Here is a 16,464-nt window from a genome sequence, read left to right as displayed (position 1 = left end):
CTTTACTTAATTCTTATTAGCAGTACACAGACTACAAAAGAGCAAAGCAGAAAGAATTGGCTAATGTGAGCAATATGTTGTTCAGTGTTTAATTATAGTGGTTCCAGATCCAAAGCTATGTTTTCTTGTCTGTTCTTATTTGTCTAGTTAATGGAACGCCTGGAAGTCAGCTTTCTACTCCCCGTTCTGGGAAGTCTCCAAGCCCTTCTCCTACTAGCCCAGGAAGCTTGCGGAAACAGAGGGTAAGAAAACGCAAGGTTTGAAGGTGGCCAAGTGAATCGCTTGATACCAAGTTTCTTAATCTAGCAAGTGTTCTGATATCCCCATAAAATGGCAATGCAAGGAATTCTTTGCTAATGAATATAAATAAATAAAATTGATGGTTGGTTGACTGGTAATGGAATTTTGATAAATAGCTAGCCCTAGGGTTACCCAAAACTGTAGCAAATTTTGGAAAATGCGTCCATTTTGCATCCACCTTCTGTTTGAAAAATAGGAACATTGTCAAAATGAACTCCTCTCCCCCCTCTTCCCGCCCTTCTCTTTGTTTGGCCATGAGGAGGAGCTTCCTACGAATGGCGGTTGTCCTCTGAGCTCCAGGAACACCATGGAGCTCCCGACCGGGTAGGGACTGCTGCCGGCCCCCATACCATCGAAGGGGGTCGAGAGTTGGACAGCCCGACCACCCAGGCATGTTTCAGGCTGATATTAGCCCGACAGGGTGGTCGGTGAAGAGCGGAGAGGAAAGAGGCTCGGAGGGCTGTAAACAGCAAGGAGAGAGCAATGGCGATGGCGTGGTGCGATTGCGCAGACGGCGCTGGCGCCGAAAACGCCGAAAGGAGAAGCCGAAAAGCCAGAAATGCCAGAAGAGGAGTAAGGAAGAGGGGGTGAGAGGCTCCGGAGGCCCCCAGAGACCCAGAGACATCAAAGGGCTTAAGGGGGAGTAACGGGATGCAACAGGACATTGGAATAATCAGCTGATAGGTGAGAAGGGCTGGGAAGCAGCCAGAGGCAGAGGCAGTCGGAGGATCAAAGGGAGATGCCTGCAGCGGCAGACGAAGGGAGGGAGCCGCAGCCAGGGACTCCTGGGTTATTTTATCATTCCTGGCTGCTCCCATACCCCTCCAGGCCCCCCCATCCATCGGGGGGGGGCTGTATCCACCTGGAAACAGCTAAGCTGAACTTTCATTTACCCTCCACTATTTTTGCTACCTTTGCCTTCCCCCTACCACCTGGGATATTTAATCATTTCTTGCCCTCCCCCCCCCCCCCCGCCTCCAAGTACCAAGTACCACCTGGACACTGGAATATCCCCTACCCTCCATTGAGACTCTTCTATTTATTAACTTTCTACCCTCCATTCCACCGAGACTCTATTAATTACTAACTTTGCATCATCTGCACCCCTACCCTACTGGGACTATTACAACGTTTTAATTTATTCGAGGTCTGATCTGCTCCGCCTGCGGGAGGCCCCTCTTTCACAGGTATGGCCCTTGGCTCTCTCAGGGGCCAGCCTTGATGACGGGTTTGTGAACCCCGAGAGGTGGAAGAAGAGGAAGCTGAGGGGCTTTTTAGCTAAATGTTTTATATTGTTTTTAGGGGGTTCTGGGAAGGGAGGGGGGGATAACCAGGCCAGGAGGGAAGCCAGTGCCAGACGAACAGGTGAGTCCAGGAGGGAAGTGAGCGGAGTGGGGGGGGGAGGGAACAAGTTATTCCAATAGAGGGTTGTTTGATTACAACGGTCGCGGGGAGGGGGGATGCGAGGACAAAAGAAGATTACAAGGTCGGTTGGGAGACCGTGGCTGTTGGCTACGCCCGGTCGTTTGTACCAACCCCCGCAACCTAGGTGGCCAGGAACTACAGAGCCCGGGCCTACGGCTGATGCTTTGCAATGCAAGGTCCGTAACCAACAAGGCCCCCCTCATTAATGAGCTGATCTCTGAGGGGGAGCTGGACCTTGCAGGGATAACGGAGACCTGGTTGGGCCACGAGGGTGGTTTACCCCTCGTGGAAATGTGCCCACCAGGTTTCCGCGCATTCCATCAGCCTCAGGCCCTGGGTAAGGGTGGTGGGGTGGCGGTAGTTATACGGGAAGGTCTAGAGCCGAGGGAGTTCACTGTTCCTCAGATATCCGGGTGTGAGTCCCTTGGTGTGAAATGGGGCCCAGGGAGGCAGTTGGGTTTGCTGATTGTATACTTGGCTCCTCGCTATACATCAGCGGCCCTGCCCGAGCTCCTCGAGCTGATCTCGGAGACGGCGGTTGAGATCCCCAGGCTTGTGGTTATGGGGGATTTCAACCTGCCGTCGACAGGTGCAGCGTCTGAGGTGGCTCGGGAGTTCATGGCTTCCATGACAGCCATGGGCCTGACCCAGTTAATTCAGGGCCCCACACACGAAGGTGGCCACACATTGGACCTTGTTTTTGTATCTGAGCAGTGGACGAGTGATCTGGGTATAGGGGACTTTGTTGTTACACCCCTGTCATGGTCAGATCACTCATGTCTCCGGCTGGACTTCCCTGGCGCTACCCCCCACCGCGAGGAGGCGGGACCAGATGGTCCAAGCTGGTACCGCCCCAAGCACCTGATGGAGCCGGATAGGTTCCAGATGGAGCTTGGGCCATTACCTGTAGCCCTGACCCGCGCTCGGTCGGAGGACCTAGCGGCCGCCTGGAATAGGGCGGCGGCTGGGGCCTTGGACCGGGTTGCGCCTTTGCGACCTCTCCTGCGGCAGCGACCCACCCGGGCTCCTTGGTATACCGAGGAGCTGAGGGTGATGAAGCGCCATAGGAGACGTCTAGAGAGCAGGTGGAGGTCCTCACGCTCCGAATCTGATCGAACACAGGTAAGAGCCTATTTACGGACCTACCTTGTGGCATTAAGGGCAGCCAAACGTAGATATTGCGCTGCTCTTATTGCATCCGTGGATAACCGCCCTGCCGCCCTGTTTAGGGTGACCTGCTCCCTCTTGTCACAGAGGACGCAAGGGGCACCCTTGCAGGGCAGAGCAGAGGAGTTTGGGGAATATCTGCAGGATAAAGTCGCTCAGATCCGGAGCGGATGGGCCCCCCTCAGTGGACCGGACGGGCCGCCAACAGCGAGTCTTGTGAGACCATCATGGGAGGAGTTTGATTCTGTTGCCCCCGAGGATTTGGATAGGTTGCGTGGACGGCTGCGACCCACCACATGTTTAATGGACCCGTGTCCCTCCTGGTTGGTACTGGCATCTTGGGAGGTGACCCGAGGCTGGCTTCTGGGCCTGGTGAATGCCTCATTGGGTGAGGGATCCTTACCAGCCGCCTTGAAGGAGGCGGTGGTGAGACCCTTACTTAAGAGGCCTGCACTCGACCCAATGGAGCTAGCTAACTATCGTCCAGTCTCCAACCTTCCGTTTTTAGCGAAGGTTGTCGAGAATGTGGTGGCGCAGCAGTTTCCACAACACCTTGACGAATCCGAGTATCTAGACTCACGCCAGTCCGGCTTCCGACCCGGGCACAGCACAGAGACAGCCTTGGTCGCGTTGGTCGATGATCTCTGGAGGGCCAGAGATAGAGGTTGTTCCTCTATCCTGGTCCTATTAGACCTCTCGGCGGCTTTTGATACCATCGACCATGGTATCCTATTGCGCCGGTTGGAGGGGATAGGAGTCGGAGGTACCGTTTTGCAGTGGTTCGGCTCCTACCTCTCCGACCGGAGGCAATGTGTGTTGACAAGGGGACAGAGGTCGACCCCGAGGCCACTCACTTGTGGAGTGCCACAGGGGTCGGTCCTCTCGCCTCTCCTGTTCAACACATATGTGAAGCCGCTGGGTGAGATCATCCGTGGTTTTGGGGTTGAGTATCACCTCTACGCTGATGATACTCAGCTGTATATTTCAACCCCAAACCACCCCAACGAGGCTGTTGAAGTGATGTCCCGGTACTTGGAAGCCGTCGGGGTCTGGATGGGGGACAACAGACTTAAACTCAACCCCTCCAAGACCGAGTGGCTGTGGCTACCGGCACCTCGGTTCAGCCAGCTGATTCCATCGCTGGCCATAGGGGGCGAACAATTGCCCCCTGTGGAACGGGCGCGCAATTTGGGCGTCCTCCTTGATGCCCGGCTGTCAATGGATGACCATGTGGCAGCCGTGGCGAGAGGGGCGTTCCACCAGGTTCGCTTGGTGCGCCAATTGCGCCCCCTACTGGACCGGGATGCCCTACGCATGGTCACTCATGCGCTGGTGACGTCCCGCCTGGATTACTGCAACGCTCTCTACATGGGGCTGCCCTTGGGACGCGCCCGGAGACTGCAGTTGGTTCAGAACGCAGCCGCGTGGGCTGTGATGGGGAGTACGAGGTACTCCCACGTAACACCTCTCCTGCGCGAGCTGCACTGGCTACCTGTGGTTTTTCGGGTGCGTTTCAAGGTGCTGATTACCATCTTTAAAGTGCTCCATGGCACGGGACCTAGTTACTTGCGGGATCGCATCCTCCCACATACATCCCTGCGGCCAATTCGCTCACACAGGGAGGGACTTCTCCTGGTGCCGTCCACTAGGCAATGCCAACGGGCGACACCAAGGAGTAGGGCCTTCTCTGTGATGGGCCCAACCCTCTGGAATGACCTCCCCCCCGACATTAGAACCACTTCTGACCTCCGCTCCTTCCGGCAAAAATTGAAGACTCACCTGTTCCGATTAGCAGGCCTGGCATAATTACAACTGTCCCTCCTGGCAAATGTATTATTATCTGGTTATTTTAGGGTTTTTTAATCTGTTGTGTCTGTTTTAGGGATTTTAAAAAATTATATTTATTCAGCTTTGTACAGTTCTTTTAATTGCATTTTAACCTCCTCCAAACTGTACATATTTAATTTTTTATTGTATTTTTGTGATATTCTCTATGGACTGTACACTGCCCCGAGTCCCTTCTGGGAGAGGGGGCGGTCTAGAAGCACAAATAAATTGAATTGAATTGAAATTGAATTGAGTTTGGCAATCCAAAGATGCTGGATCTTTGTTCCTTTCACTTTGCTTGCTAAGTTAGCTACTGGCTTTACCAGGCAAAGTAGGAATGGAGTGAGCTCAACTTAGAATCACAATTAGGACTGGAACTTCATCATTAAGCAATGCCTACGTTAAGCAAGTTGCACTTGATTTTATGATTGTTAAGCAAATCATGTGGCCATTAAGCAAATCCAGCTTCCCCCACTGACTTTGCTTGTTGAAAGCTATCTGGAAAGATTACAAATGGCGATCATGTGACCATTGGATACCATTGTAAATCTATGCTGGTTGCCAATTGCCCAAATTGCAATCACATGACCGTGGGATGCTTTGCTGGTCATAAGTGCAAATATTGGTTGTAGGTCGCTTTTTTCTGCACTGTTGTAAATTTGAATGGACGCTCAACGAAGGGTTGAAATCAACGACTACCTGTACAGCCTTGCTACTGAATCCAGTCAACCTTTCATATGCCGAAACCTGACTTAAGCAGTGGTAGAAATGTTCCTGAGGTTCTTAATCGCAGCAGCATCTCTACACATGCTTATACTCAAAACCCAAGTTGTTGTTTCATTGGTTCCTCTGATGGCTTGTTTGTGGGGGTAATACACTGATCTCTTCCTGGGCCTGGAGTATTGTAACAAGTGATCATGGGCTTTTCTGTCTATGCTTCCTGCACAAAACATTTTTTTCTTGAGGATGCTAGAACAAATTTTGACAGTTCTCTCCAGTTTGGTTGTATCTCACATGCCCCCAAAATTTAAGCCTCAAGAGTTACTGGTGACATCCTCCAGTTTGATAATTCTATTAATGGTGCTCAAACCTTGTGTATTCAAAATGGAGAATTCTGCTGTTATTTTTTGCAAATTATATTATTGTTATTATTTTTTTTGTCTTCTGCTGTGCCTAATTTCTTTTTCCTCCTAAAAATTTTCAGAAGTAGTCCATACACAAACTAGCCAAATTCTAAATTTGTGTCCATGTTAGTTATTCTCTCCACTAGGCACAAGCAATTCTATACATAGAAATAGTCCTACACATTTTACCACATATTTGAATACATATTTAAAAATACACTGTAAAATATTAAAATATGTAGAGTTGGTCAAATATATTGCCTATTAGGAACAGCATACCTTAAACCAGTGGTTCTCAACCTGTGGTCCATAGACCCCTGGAAACCACAATGTCCTCACAGAGGGTCTGTGAAGACTTGAAGTAATGTTATGATTTAAATCTTGAGTTAAGTCTTGGGGGCATGGCCAAAAAAATTATTTAAAGGGTGTGTGTGGTGAAAAAACCCTAAAGCAGTATTTTCCAACTTTGACATTTCAACTACCTGAATTTTATAACCATTGTTAAGAATTCTACAAATTGAAGAATGCACATATTTGGAAGTTGCCACAGATGGGAAATACTGCTGCAAATTAAGAAAGTGGTATCAAAAGTATTCTTCACATGTAGTAGTCATTTCAATATACATCAATTAAGTTTAGTTAGTGATAGATAATTAATATTGTACTGCCTCAGTACTACCACAATCTTGTGGTATGGATTCTCAGGAAGACATTTAGTAAAATGGATATTGTACGTATCCTACATTTCAAGGACCCAAAATCTATCACAAAATCATGCCACAGAAAAATTTATTTGGGCAGTTGCCAAAATTACTGGGCTGCAATAGTTCCTGGGGTTGGATTTAACAGAGTTTTGAAGGGCAAACTGGCTTTCAAGAGTATTGATAGTTATTCTCATTCTATTGATTGATGAACTTCTGAGAATTTTCTAAGGGACTAAAGAAAAATTTAAAAAAACTTATTTTCTAAGTTTTTAGAATATTGTCTGAACACCACTGTTTTTAAACACACAACATTCTCAGTCAAAGAAGCGTTTTCATATCTTTTGTCAGAAAATTTTATATGAAGAGATTTACACTACAGTCATATAATCTAACAATTTAGAATTTCAGAAACATCTGTTTCATACTTTAGATTATTTCACTTTTTTAATCACATGATACTTTAACATGTTTATTTGCAAAGTATTTTTTTGCTGTTGAAAACCAATATGATCTCCTCTTGGGTTTTTAAAAACATTTTATTTAATATAATTCACTAAAGTACTATATATTATTTCTAAATCCAAACTATTAATTGAAGAGGGGGGGAAAACCCAGGAAAATGAATTGCTTATCAGTGCATGAAAATAATTTAATACAAAGTCACTGTTGTTAGAAGGATCCATATTATTTTCCTTGAGAAAGCAGTATCACAGTGCACACAAATTACTAATCAATCTTCCCAAAGTGAAGAGGTATTTATACAAGGGAACTCTCAGGTATCTTTACCCCTGCATGGCTGCTGTTTTTCAGATTTCCTTATGTAGGGTCAGAGAACAATACTGAGTTGTGGCACAAAAGTCCTAGAGAGTCCCAAAGCAGAGACAACATCTATTCTGCTCTTACTAGCATTGGATTACAATTCAAATCTAGACAAAAGAAATCCATATGGAAAAAAACATATTTGCACACTTTCTGAGAGAGTTATAGAAAGTTCATAATGCTTTCTAGGAAGGAAGACCTGTTTTGGGTAGAGTTTCCCATTCATTGGCAAGTTTTTAGCAAAGTTCCTTGTCACTAAAACAAAACAAAAAATTCCAATTATTTACAGTAGAATAGTATAAACTGAATGGGGTGTGAATGGTGGGGTTGTATGATGGGACTTCAGGATTAGAAGTTTATAGCAACATTTAAAAGAACTAATTTACAATGTAATTTTCACTTTTTAAACTAAGAAAATATTTTTCCTTTTTTCTTTTTAAAAAGAACCATATAAACGAGAATACATCTTCAACCCAGATTTCTCCAATATATGCTATTAAAAACAGTATTTTTATATAGCAAGTAAAATATTTCATTTTAATATACAGATGTATGTTAACTTACTTGAATTTATTTTCTCTTTATAACTTTAGTATAAAATATCCTTAATTTAACTTAAATTAAAAATATGCACGATTCAATTAAAGACCTAAATTAAATCATGATACAGTAGATACAATAAGATCTCTGGATAGCATAATATATAATATAATATGATATTTTGGTGTAACAAGCAATAGAACATAACTCTTGCGCTGTTAAACATCTGTTTAAATGTTTATATAAAATACTTTATGTGGTTTCTTTGTGCCACTTGAACCATTTAAAAAAATCTGCTGAAGTCTCTACAGTTGTTTTTTTACTGTTCTACATATAAAGATTTTGGTAATAGAAATTATTATAGATTTATAAAAGATTATTATACATAAAATAGAAAAAAAGTTACAAATGATCTGCGAAAAAATTTATTTTTATATACGTAGATTCTAGTACCCGAAATAGAATTTGAAAATTAGCATTGAGAGCCTCTTTTTTTGGCATTATCTCTACTCCATACAAGAAAAAATTAATAAAACAATTATTTTACTTCTTAATTCAAATAGGAATTAATTTAGAAGTTTTTTTTAAAAAGTAATAGAGTGTTCATCTTTTGATAATCACCACAGCCACATGATATGTAAAATCTGGAAGATTACATGTGCTTCTGCAGCACTTTAATTAAACAATCACATTATTTAGTTGTTAAGCTACAATCTTCAATGCCAAAACACGATTATCCAAAAGGTAAGCTATTTTTATAATTCTTAAGCTCTTTTATTCAAAACGTATTTTTAGTTTCTCAAGAACTACCAGCATTATCATATCTGACATCAATAAACAGAAAGTTTACAGATTAAATCACATGATTTTAAAGCCTTTATTTTTAATCAGAATATTTTAAAATGAAAATGGTAAAATAAAAACAATTTGATATTTTTCATGGACAAAATATAGGTAAAAAAACAGAAGTTCCACTGAAAACACTTTTTAGATGTAGCTATTTAAGCAAAAATGAGTGAGCCTCATATTGATTATATTGTGGGTGCTACCAAATATGAGTTAAGGACTTCATATTAGCTTGGAGCCTGGAACTATATTTTAAAAAGTTATTTCTGTTTGGTCAAGGAATAACTGGATTGGAGTTTTGAGGGGGGGGGGAATAGAACCAGAGAGCACTTGTATTCGTACATTACTGTATGAAAAAGTGCAAAAAGAAGGCTTGACCTGTAGAATATAATTTAATCAAGATCACTTTCACTCTCCTTATTCATAGGAAACTGGCTGTAAATATAAATACAGGCAATTTGTTTTTATAATATAAAGTGTGAATGCTGAGGGAGGAAACCTTGAAGTTGGAGAATACCCGATAGATTTTTTTTTCTAGATGGTAGGTTTATGGCAATGTTTCTCAATCTTGGCAAGTTTAAGATGCATGGCTTCAATTCCCAGAATTCTCCAACTAACATGTTTCTAAAATTTAAGTAGTTTTTCTTCCCTCCTCAATTATTGTATTTTGCTCCCAAAAAACTTGTAATGTTAGCATAATTCATGCTATAATTCATCCTTAAAATGTTCAGAGAAGCCTGGCTATTGCTGCTGGGGATGAAAATCTCATTAATCACATACATATATTTTAAGCATTAAACACAATTTTAAAAGTTAATAAAATAAAAAGTAAAAAAGTAAACTCAAACAAATGCTACATGGAAATTCAGTATCTCAGCATTCTGATTATAGTAATTATAGTATTCAGACAGATTCAAGATTTTCTAGTAGTTGGCTATGATAGATGAAACATCCCTCCCCCTCCCGGATTTTCACTTGAAATTGACATTTCATGAATCTGCAAATATTGAAATAGTAGCTATCTGAATATAGTGTGGCTGACAGAGACAGTACCGCGTATAAGAATTCTAGGAATTAAAAAAGCTTAGGTAAAGACAAGCAGAACAAAAACATATGAAATAAATTACTATTGGCTTTGAAATGAAAATTTAAAAAACACGTTAAGTATGAATGAATAAAATGCTGGCGTGACTTATTTTTTGGTACCTTGAAAGCAGAGTGATCAGAATGCAGATTTTTTTTTCATTTTAAATAACAATGATATTAAGCAAATAAACAAATCCCAATTTTCCTCTTCCCAGACAGCAAAAACAACACATATGTGTACCCTAGTTTGGAAGTGTAGCCTTTTTTTTTTTTTTTTTGTAAGTTATATAAATCCCATTATGAATTCTGGTTGTATTTAAAAATATTTCCTATGTTTCCTTCACAAACTGCTGGCTGATTCTTTTTTAAAATTCTTTTTTTATTAGTTTATAATACAAAATACAAAATCACAAAAGAAAATAGTGGTAAAATAAGGGAGGGCTAGATAACTTCAAGGACTCCAGAAACACCAGTGAATCATGAGACAAAACTTAGTTTCCTTTTCTATTGTTACATTATAGCCTGAAGAAATTTAAGCAACTAAAAGTAGAAAATCAAAGATTAAAAATTATCTTGATTGTTTTCATCTATCTATCAACTGCAAAACTATGTCTCCCCTTTCCTGGTAATAAATATAAAATAATAGCATATTAAAGAATACATTATTTGCATTCTGGTCATGATACCAACATCTTCTGCCTTAGCAACTGCTTTGCTCTACCGGATGATAGCCCGGAAATATATTGAAGCTTTCTGAATAAAACTATGTTACAAACAAAATTATGTTCCTTCGTTGTCATCTCTGCATTAACCTACTGTCCTGATTGTCACTTTATGTGAATGTGACATCTGCTTTTTACAAAAGGAAGAGAACTGGAAGCAAAGTTCTTTGCTTGTTATCTGAAAACTGCCAAAATATCCTCTTGCTCACCATAGACAACACTGTTTCACTGCCCTTTAAAATATATTTTAAAGGGTATTTTCATATAGCTTGTTTATTGAATCCCCTGGCTTCAACTATGTGTATGTTAGGGATCGACATTTCTAAATGATGAGAGATTCAATTCTATATGATTAGTTTGCTAGTTTTTCTTTCCCCAAAACACTCTTAAATTGCTCGAATATTCAGTCTGAATATGAAATAGCGTTAAACTTATGTTCCTGGCTCCAATGTTTCTTCACAATAATGAAACGTAAATGTTATAATACATTTGCAGTGTTTGGAAATCACAAAACCTTGGTAAAGTTAATCTGACCATCATTTTTATTTCCATAATAAATATTATTGAGAGGAAAAATATTGAGCAGAATCATAGGTATTCTGATTTGCGGCCTTTTGTTCTGGGATACATCAGGCACAAACAGCTCCCTTTAAGCTGCAAAGAGAAAAGAAGAAAGATCTTTAGCATATATTAATTTCTCTGCTTAAAGCACTAGTATGCACTGATGTACTTTCAGCCTGAGGACTATTACTGAAATTACCCATTTAAAATATTTACCAATGAATTGCAGAACAAAACTCTGAGTAAAATGTGGTTGAAACTCTATAGTGCTGATCTTTCTTTTTCCATCCTAGAGTAATGTTGGTATGTTGGCCATCTGTTAAATTAAGCTGATCTGGAAGTGAAGTACTTACAGATCAAATCCTGCTTTCATGCAGCTACTTTCTTTAATGTAGGTGTGCCATAAAAGCAGCCAGGTGGCCAGAAACTAAAGCAAGAACTTCCTCTTAAAGTTTGTTTAATGGTGATGACATTTCAAATGGTGCACCCTAAATTAAAATTTAGATTTGCCATTTACATTGAGTGCTTCAGGTTCCATGAAGGCTTTTTGGTCTGGAATTATGTTGAAGTACAGTGTGCATAACTTCACAACTGCCCAGGAGGTTTGCCCAGTTGTAGTCATGCAACATGAATATGGAATAATAATTAAGAGAAAGAAGTTCAAACTTTGAGATATATAAGGACCAACTTTGACTCCCATCTAATAAATATAAATGAAATAAACAAAAGTAAGAGTGACAGAAATAGGAATAACATGTACAGTTTGTGTAAACTCAAAGAGCAAAAATAAACTAAAAAAGTGAATGAAATGGCAATATCTTCCTAACATCAATGAAACAAAGTAAGGAAATTCAGAACAACTTCTCTAAGGCCTGGGACCGTTTTATTTGAGCTCTTACAAGAATACTTTTAATGGAAGTTCATGTTCAGGAAAACTCATAAAATTTCACATATGTTTTTCCCATGCAAGTACTTGTTATTACTTGATATTTAAGAAATAATTCTTTCATTCTTTTGAATCAAGCAGAAATGGGTAGACTCAAGTATAATAATCCCCTGAGTGGATCAACTGATTTTGGTGATTATAATCTTAACCAGTATAAATTCAGTTTATAATGGATTACCAGATAATGTCTATAAAATATGTGTTTGAGTTCTATAGAGAAGCATTAAATTATACCAACATGGATCAAGATAGTTTTCTCCAAGATGGGAATTAAATATTTAAGAACCATACTTATTTAATATAGGTAAATATTCATATAAACAGTTTTGTTTCTTTTGCTTTTACTGATGCAAGAAAATATTTATAACTTAAAATGGAAAATATGTTTCAGAAATGGTTAGATAATGGTTTAGATTAGGAACAGAGTTGATTAAGAGACTAATAAACTATGCACAATTACTCAAAATTTGCAAATAATTGGAGGTATTCCAAAATAACATATGCATATAGGTTTAATCAAAATATTTTCAGATAGCATTTCTTTGTGTCAGATAAAAATATAGTTTGATATCAAATCCTGATATTAATTATCATTGGAGTTTAAGATGAAACTATTCCATTCACTAAATAGGTTTGTGCACTATTCTAAATCAAATGGCCTGTGTAGCTTTCTCTAGGCATTCCCCTGAATGCGCTAAGTTCTCCAACTAAGCGAGAAGAGAATAATGTGTTATTTCTCAAACCTCTCTGTTTCAGTTGAAGTTGAAGATCTGGAATGGAATGGAATGGAATGGAATGGGATTGAATGAATTGAATTAAATGCTTTATTGTCATTTTGAATGTACACTAATCGGCATATATTACAATGAAATTGCATTACATACAGCTCTCAAAGGGTCTCCAGCTCTAATATAAACATAAACATGACAAATTAAATAAATACATAAATAAATACAAAATTATACATGTACCCACATATATTAAATGACATGGAGAAACAACACCGTCTGGTTTGGATGTATACATGTACATGGCAAGAGAAACAAATCTTCCAAGTTTACCAGACAAATGGCATAGGCAACAAAGCTGTTAGACAATCTTGTAGTCCTGCTAGAAATACTTTCAAACCTCCTCTCAGGGGGAGCAACAGGAGCAGACCGTGAAGTGGGTGAGTCTCTAACAATGTTTCGAGCTCTAAGCACATAGCACTTATAAGCAGTATCTTGAATGACAGGAAGTGAGTTTCCTATCATCTTCTGTCCTTACCACTTTCTGAATGGACTTTCTATCTGAGGCAATGCTGCCACCAAACTAATCAGTGATGCAGTTTGTTAAAACCCACTCAATCATGCCTCTGTAAAAAGTGACCAGGATAGAAGGACAAAGATGTGCTCTCCTCATCCAATGCAGGAAATGCAGGTGCTAGTTTGCATGCTTCACTAAGGATGATGTTTGGAGAGATCAGTTCCGATTGTTAGTTACCTTGTTAGTTATCTGCACCCACAGATCTAAAGGGAAAGCATCATTTGAGTTCTGCTTTTGATCCAGGAGCAGAGATTAAGTATCACTGAGATAAACATGAATTTTATTGAACTCTAAAGTAATGGGTGCATTAAGATTTTCAAACTATTAGGAAGGAAAAACAAAACACCACAATTATAATGTGTGTGTTTTAAGCAAAATATATGTTTACTTGAAAATGTTAGTGTTTACTTAAAGTAGTGAGTCAGTTTGGTATACATTAAAACAACAAGCTAGAGATTGTGATCTCTAGTCTTTTCTTGGTCACAAAGTGACCTTGGGCCAGTCACTCTCTCTCAGCCCTATAGAGGAAGCAATGGTAAATAACTTCTGAAAAACCTTGCCAACAAAGCTACAGGGATTAGTCCAAGCAGTCACCAGGAATCAAAAACTTTTGACACCAAGTTTTGGATAACAAACTATGGCTTGCTAATGTTTATGCCTTGGTTGCCAATTATTCCTTTTGTAATATGTTCAGTCCAAATCTTAATAAATCATTGCTGGGGGGCATTAAAAGTTAAGCAGAGCATTAAGTGACTAGATATTGTTTTCTCCTATCTCTGATATGATTCAAATAGGTTCCAGAAAAGTTCCCAGCTATAAAGATGCATTGGGTGATAATTTATGAATCTGTCTAGAAGAATAATGAAACATTAAATTAAAGTTGGCCTTGCCATGCTAAAGCTGCCATCACATGTAAATGTAATTGTGTATCCTACCAAACTCGGTGGAATTCACAGTGTAAATATTATTGAATATATTAATAATCCACAATCATTTATCTTTGGTTTATCCTTCATCACACTATTATTGAGCAGGGACATTATGAAATTCCATTATCTGCTTTAAACTAGTGAGAAAATGATCTACTAATCTATTTTACATTAATCTTATTTTATGCTATTTTCCCTCGGTTTAATATTATAAATCAATACAGATTTTGTTATTTAGGGACAAAAGCATTTTTCTTGAATCCTTGGATGAGAATGGTTTTCAGTTGCTCTTTGGGATAAATGAATATCTTTTGCATTACAACTTTTTTATAATTATCTGAAAAAAATGAAAATCATAAACTATTCTCTAAGTTAAATTTCAATACAAATCAGATAAAATTCACCCAACTAAATAATGGTATAATTTTGGTAAGAGACCATAATTTGGTAAGAACATTTTTGAAATTCTGCTGCAGTCACCATACCACCTGCTGGAAATGTAATGAAATGAGTTTTTTTTTCCTTTATGCTTTCTGGGTAAAATATAACTTATTGACAAGCAATACTCTTTATATCTTGGCAGAAACAATTAAATAATCATCATGAGCTACACTAAATCCTATTGTAAAGGGTTCGGACTTATTCTTACTTGCTGCAGATGATAACATAAGAACAAATGGAATGATACTTCAAGGATTAGGATGTAGATTCGATATTAGAATGAATTTGTTGACAGTAAGAGATGTTAATCAATAAATAAATTCCCATAAGAAGTAGTTTGTTCCCCTTCACTGGAGAATTTCAGAATCTACATTGTTGTACATCAGGAATGGTGCAGTGAATCCTGGAGTATACCGGGGTTGGATTTGATGACCATTTTAGGTCCTTTCTAATTCAATGATTGTATATAAAAACAATCATATTTTTATAGATTATGTTTTTTGGATGTTAGGCATGCATGTGCCTAAGTTAATAAGCGTCAATGATCAGTGTCAATATTTAAATAACCCCATTAAAAAATCAAAAGTTTTATATGAAAGTGTGTATTTCAGTTTTATTATTATTAATGGAACAGTATTATTAACATTGTTGAAAAGTAACTATACACTGAAATCAAAGATCGCAGAATAATTTGATTTTTAAATGGTATTCAATTTTTTTCCTTAAGATTAAAAATCTGTGAAGTCCATTTTGTAAAGTGATCTAAAGTGATAGAGCTACATCACCCTTATAAATGACTACAGATTGTTTAATTACATTATGATATGTATTATTTTAAAATGATGTATTGAAACAAACACAGAAATAAATATGTGCAAACTTGAAATTTATGTCTTTTTACTGTGAAACTGTATGGTAATTAATATCAGATATCTTTCCTTTCTGGGATTTTACCATAGACTTCCCATACAAATGCTCAATTTATTTGGTACATTCCCACCCTGTCCCTATCAAGCAGCAAATATCTGTTTTCTTTGTGCAAAACCAGGAAAGGTTCATTGCTATCATGAGAGTTTGATGGTCAGATATCTTTAATAGTTTTTGAATGTCTTTCCACTGTCTTGTTTTATATCTTACTAATATTATAAAAGAAGTATCAGAGCAGTAGAGAATTCTTCAACCTGATATTCTTTGGATGTTTTGGACTTCAACTTTCTGGATCTCTCAGTCTTTGGGCCACTAGGTTTGGAAATAATGAATTGGAGAATATGTTGCGTTTGAGCAAAATTGCAGGCCTTTATATACCCAATTCATCTATGAATCTTATCATACTAGTTGAAGCAAATCTTTAGACTAACTCTTTGTCTCCACTTATTTGGCCACTGGGGAGCATTCTGCAGTTCGTCGACTGTTCCAAGAAACTGTTGGCAGCCATCTGTTAATATTGTATGTTGAATAGATGAAGTTAGTTCAGAGTTGTCATTGAAAAGTAGAAACGAGAAGGCAGTGATAAATAAATTTTTCCTTTCACAAGAAGAAATTAGTCATATCAGTTATAGAGATTAAGGCATAATGAGTATAACTCTAAGAGTTCTTAGAAGAAAGAGGTCAAAAGATTGCAGTAAGTATACATCGAACAGATTTTACCTTCTTTTGTACTATAATTGCCTCTGATCTTTAAGTAGTTGAAAACATCTATAATTTGATTCCCTATAGCTAGGA

The 16,464-nt window shown here is 38.8% G+C and overlaps 1 protein-coding gene across 2 annotated transcripts in view; it reads left to right on the top strand.

Moving 5' to 3' along the window:
* DCLK1 (doublecortin like kinase 1) overlaps positions 1 to 16,464 on the top strand; it is a 179,329-nt gene that overhangs the window by 110,753 nt on the left and 52,112 nt on the right. For both annotated transcript variants that reach the window (XM_081951247.1, XM_081951246.1), the window contains exon 6: positions 148 to 242. In XM_081951247.1, coding sequence (XP_081807373.1) covers positions 148 to 242 — 95 coding nt within the window. The remainder of the gene's footprint in view (positions 1 to 147; positions 243 to 16,464) is intronic.

This window comes from Natrix helvetica (genome assembly GCF_964273705.1).
Source record: "Natrix helvetica genome assembly, chromosome: 4".
Taxonomy (NCBI): domain Eukaryota; kingdom Metazoa; phylum Chordata; class Lepidosauria; order Squamata; family Natricidae; genus Natrix; species Natrix helvetica.
Note: the sequence above shows the minus strand (reverse complement) of the source record. Positions and strands in the feature narration are given on the sequence as shown.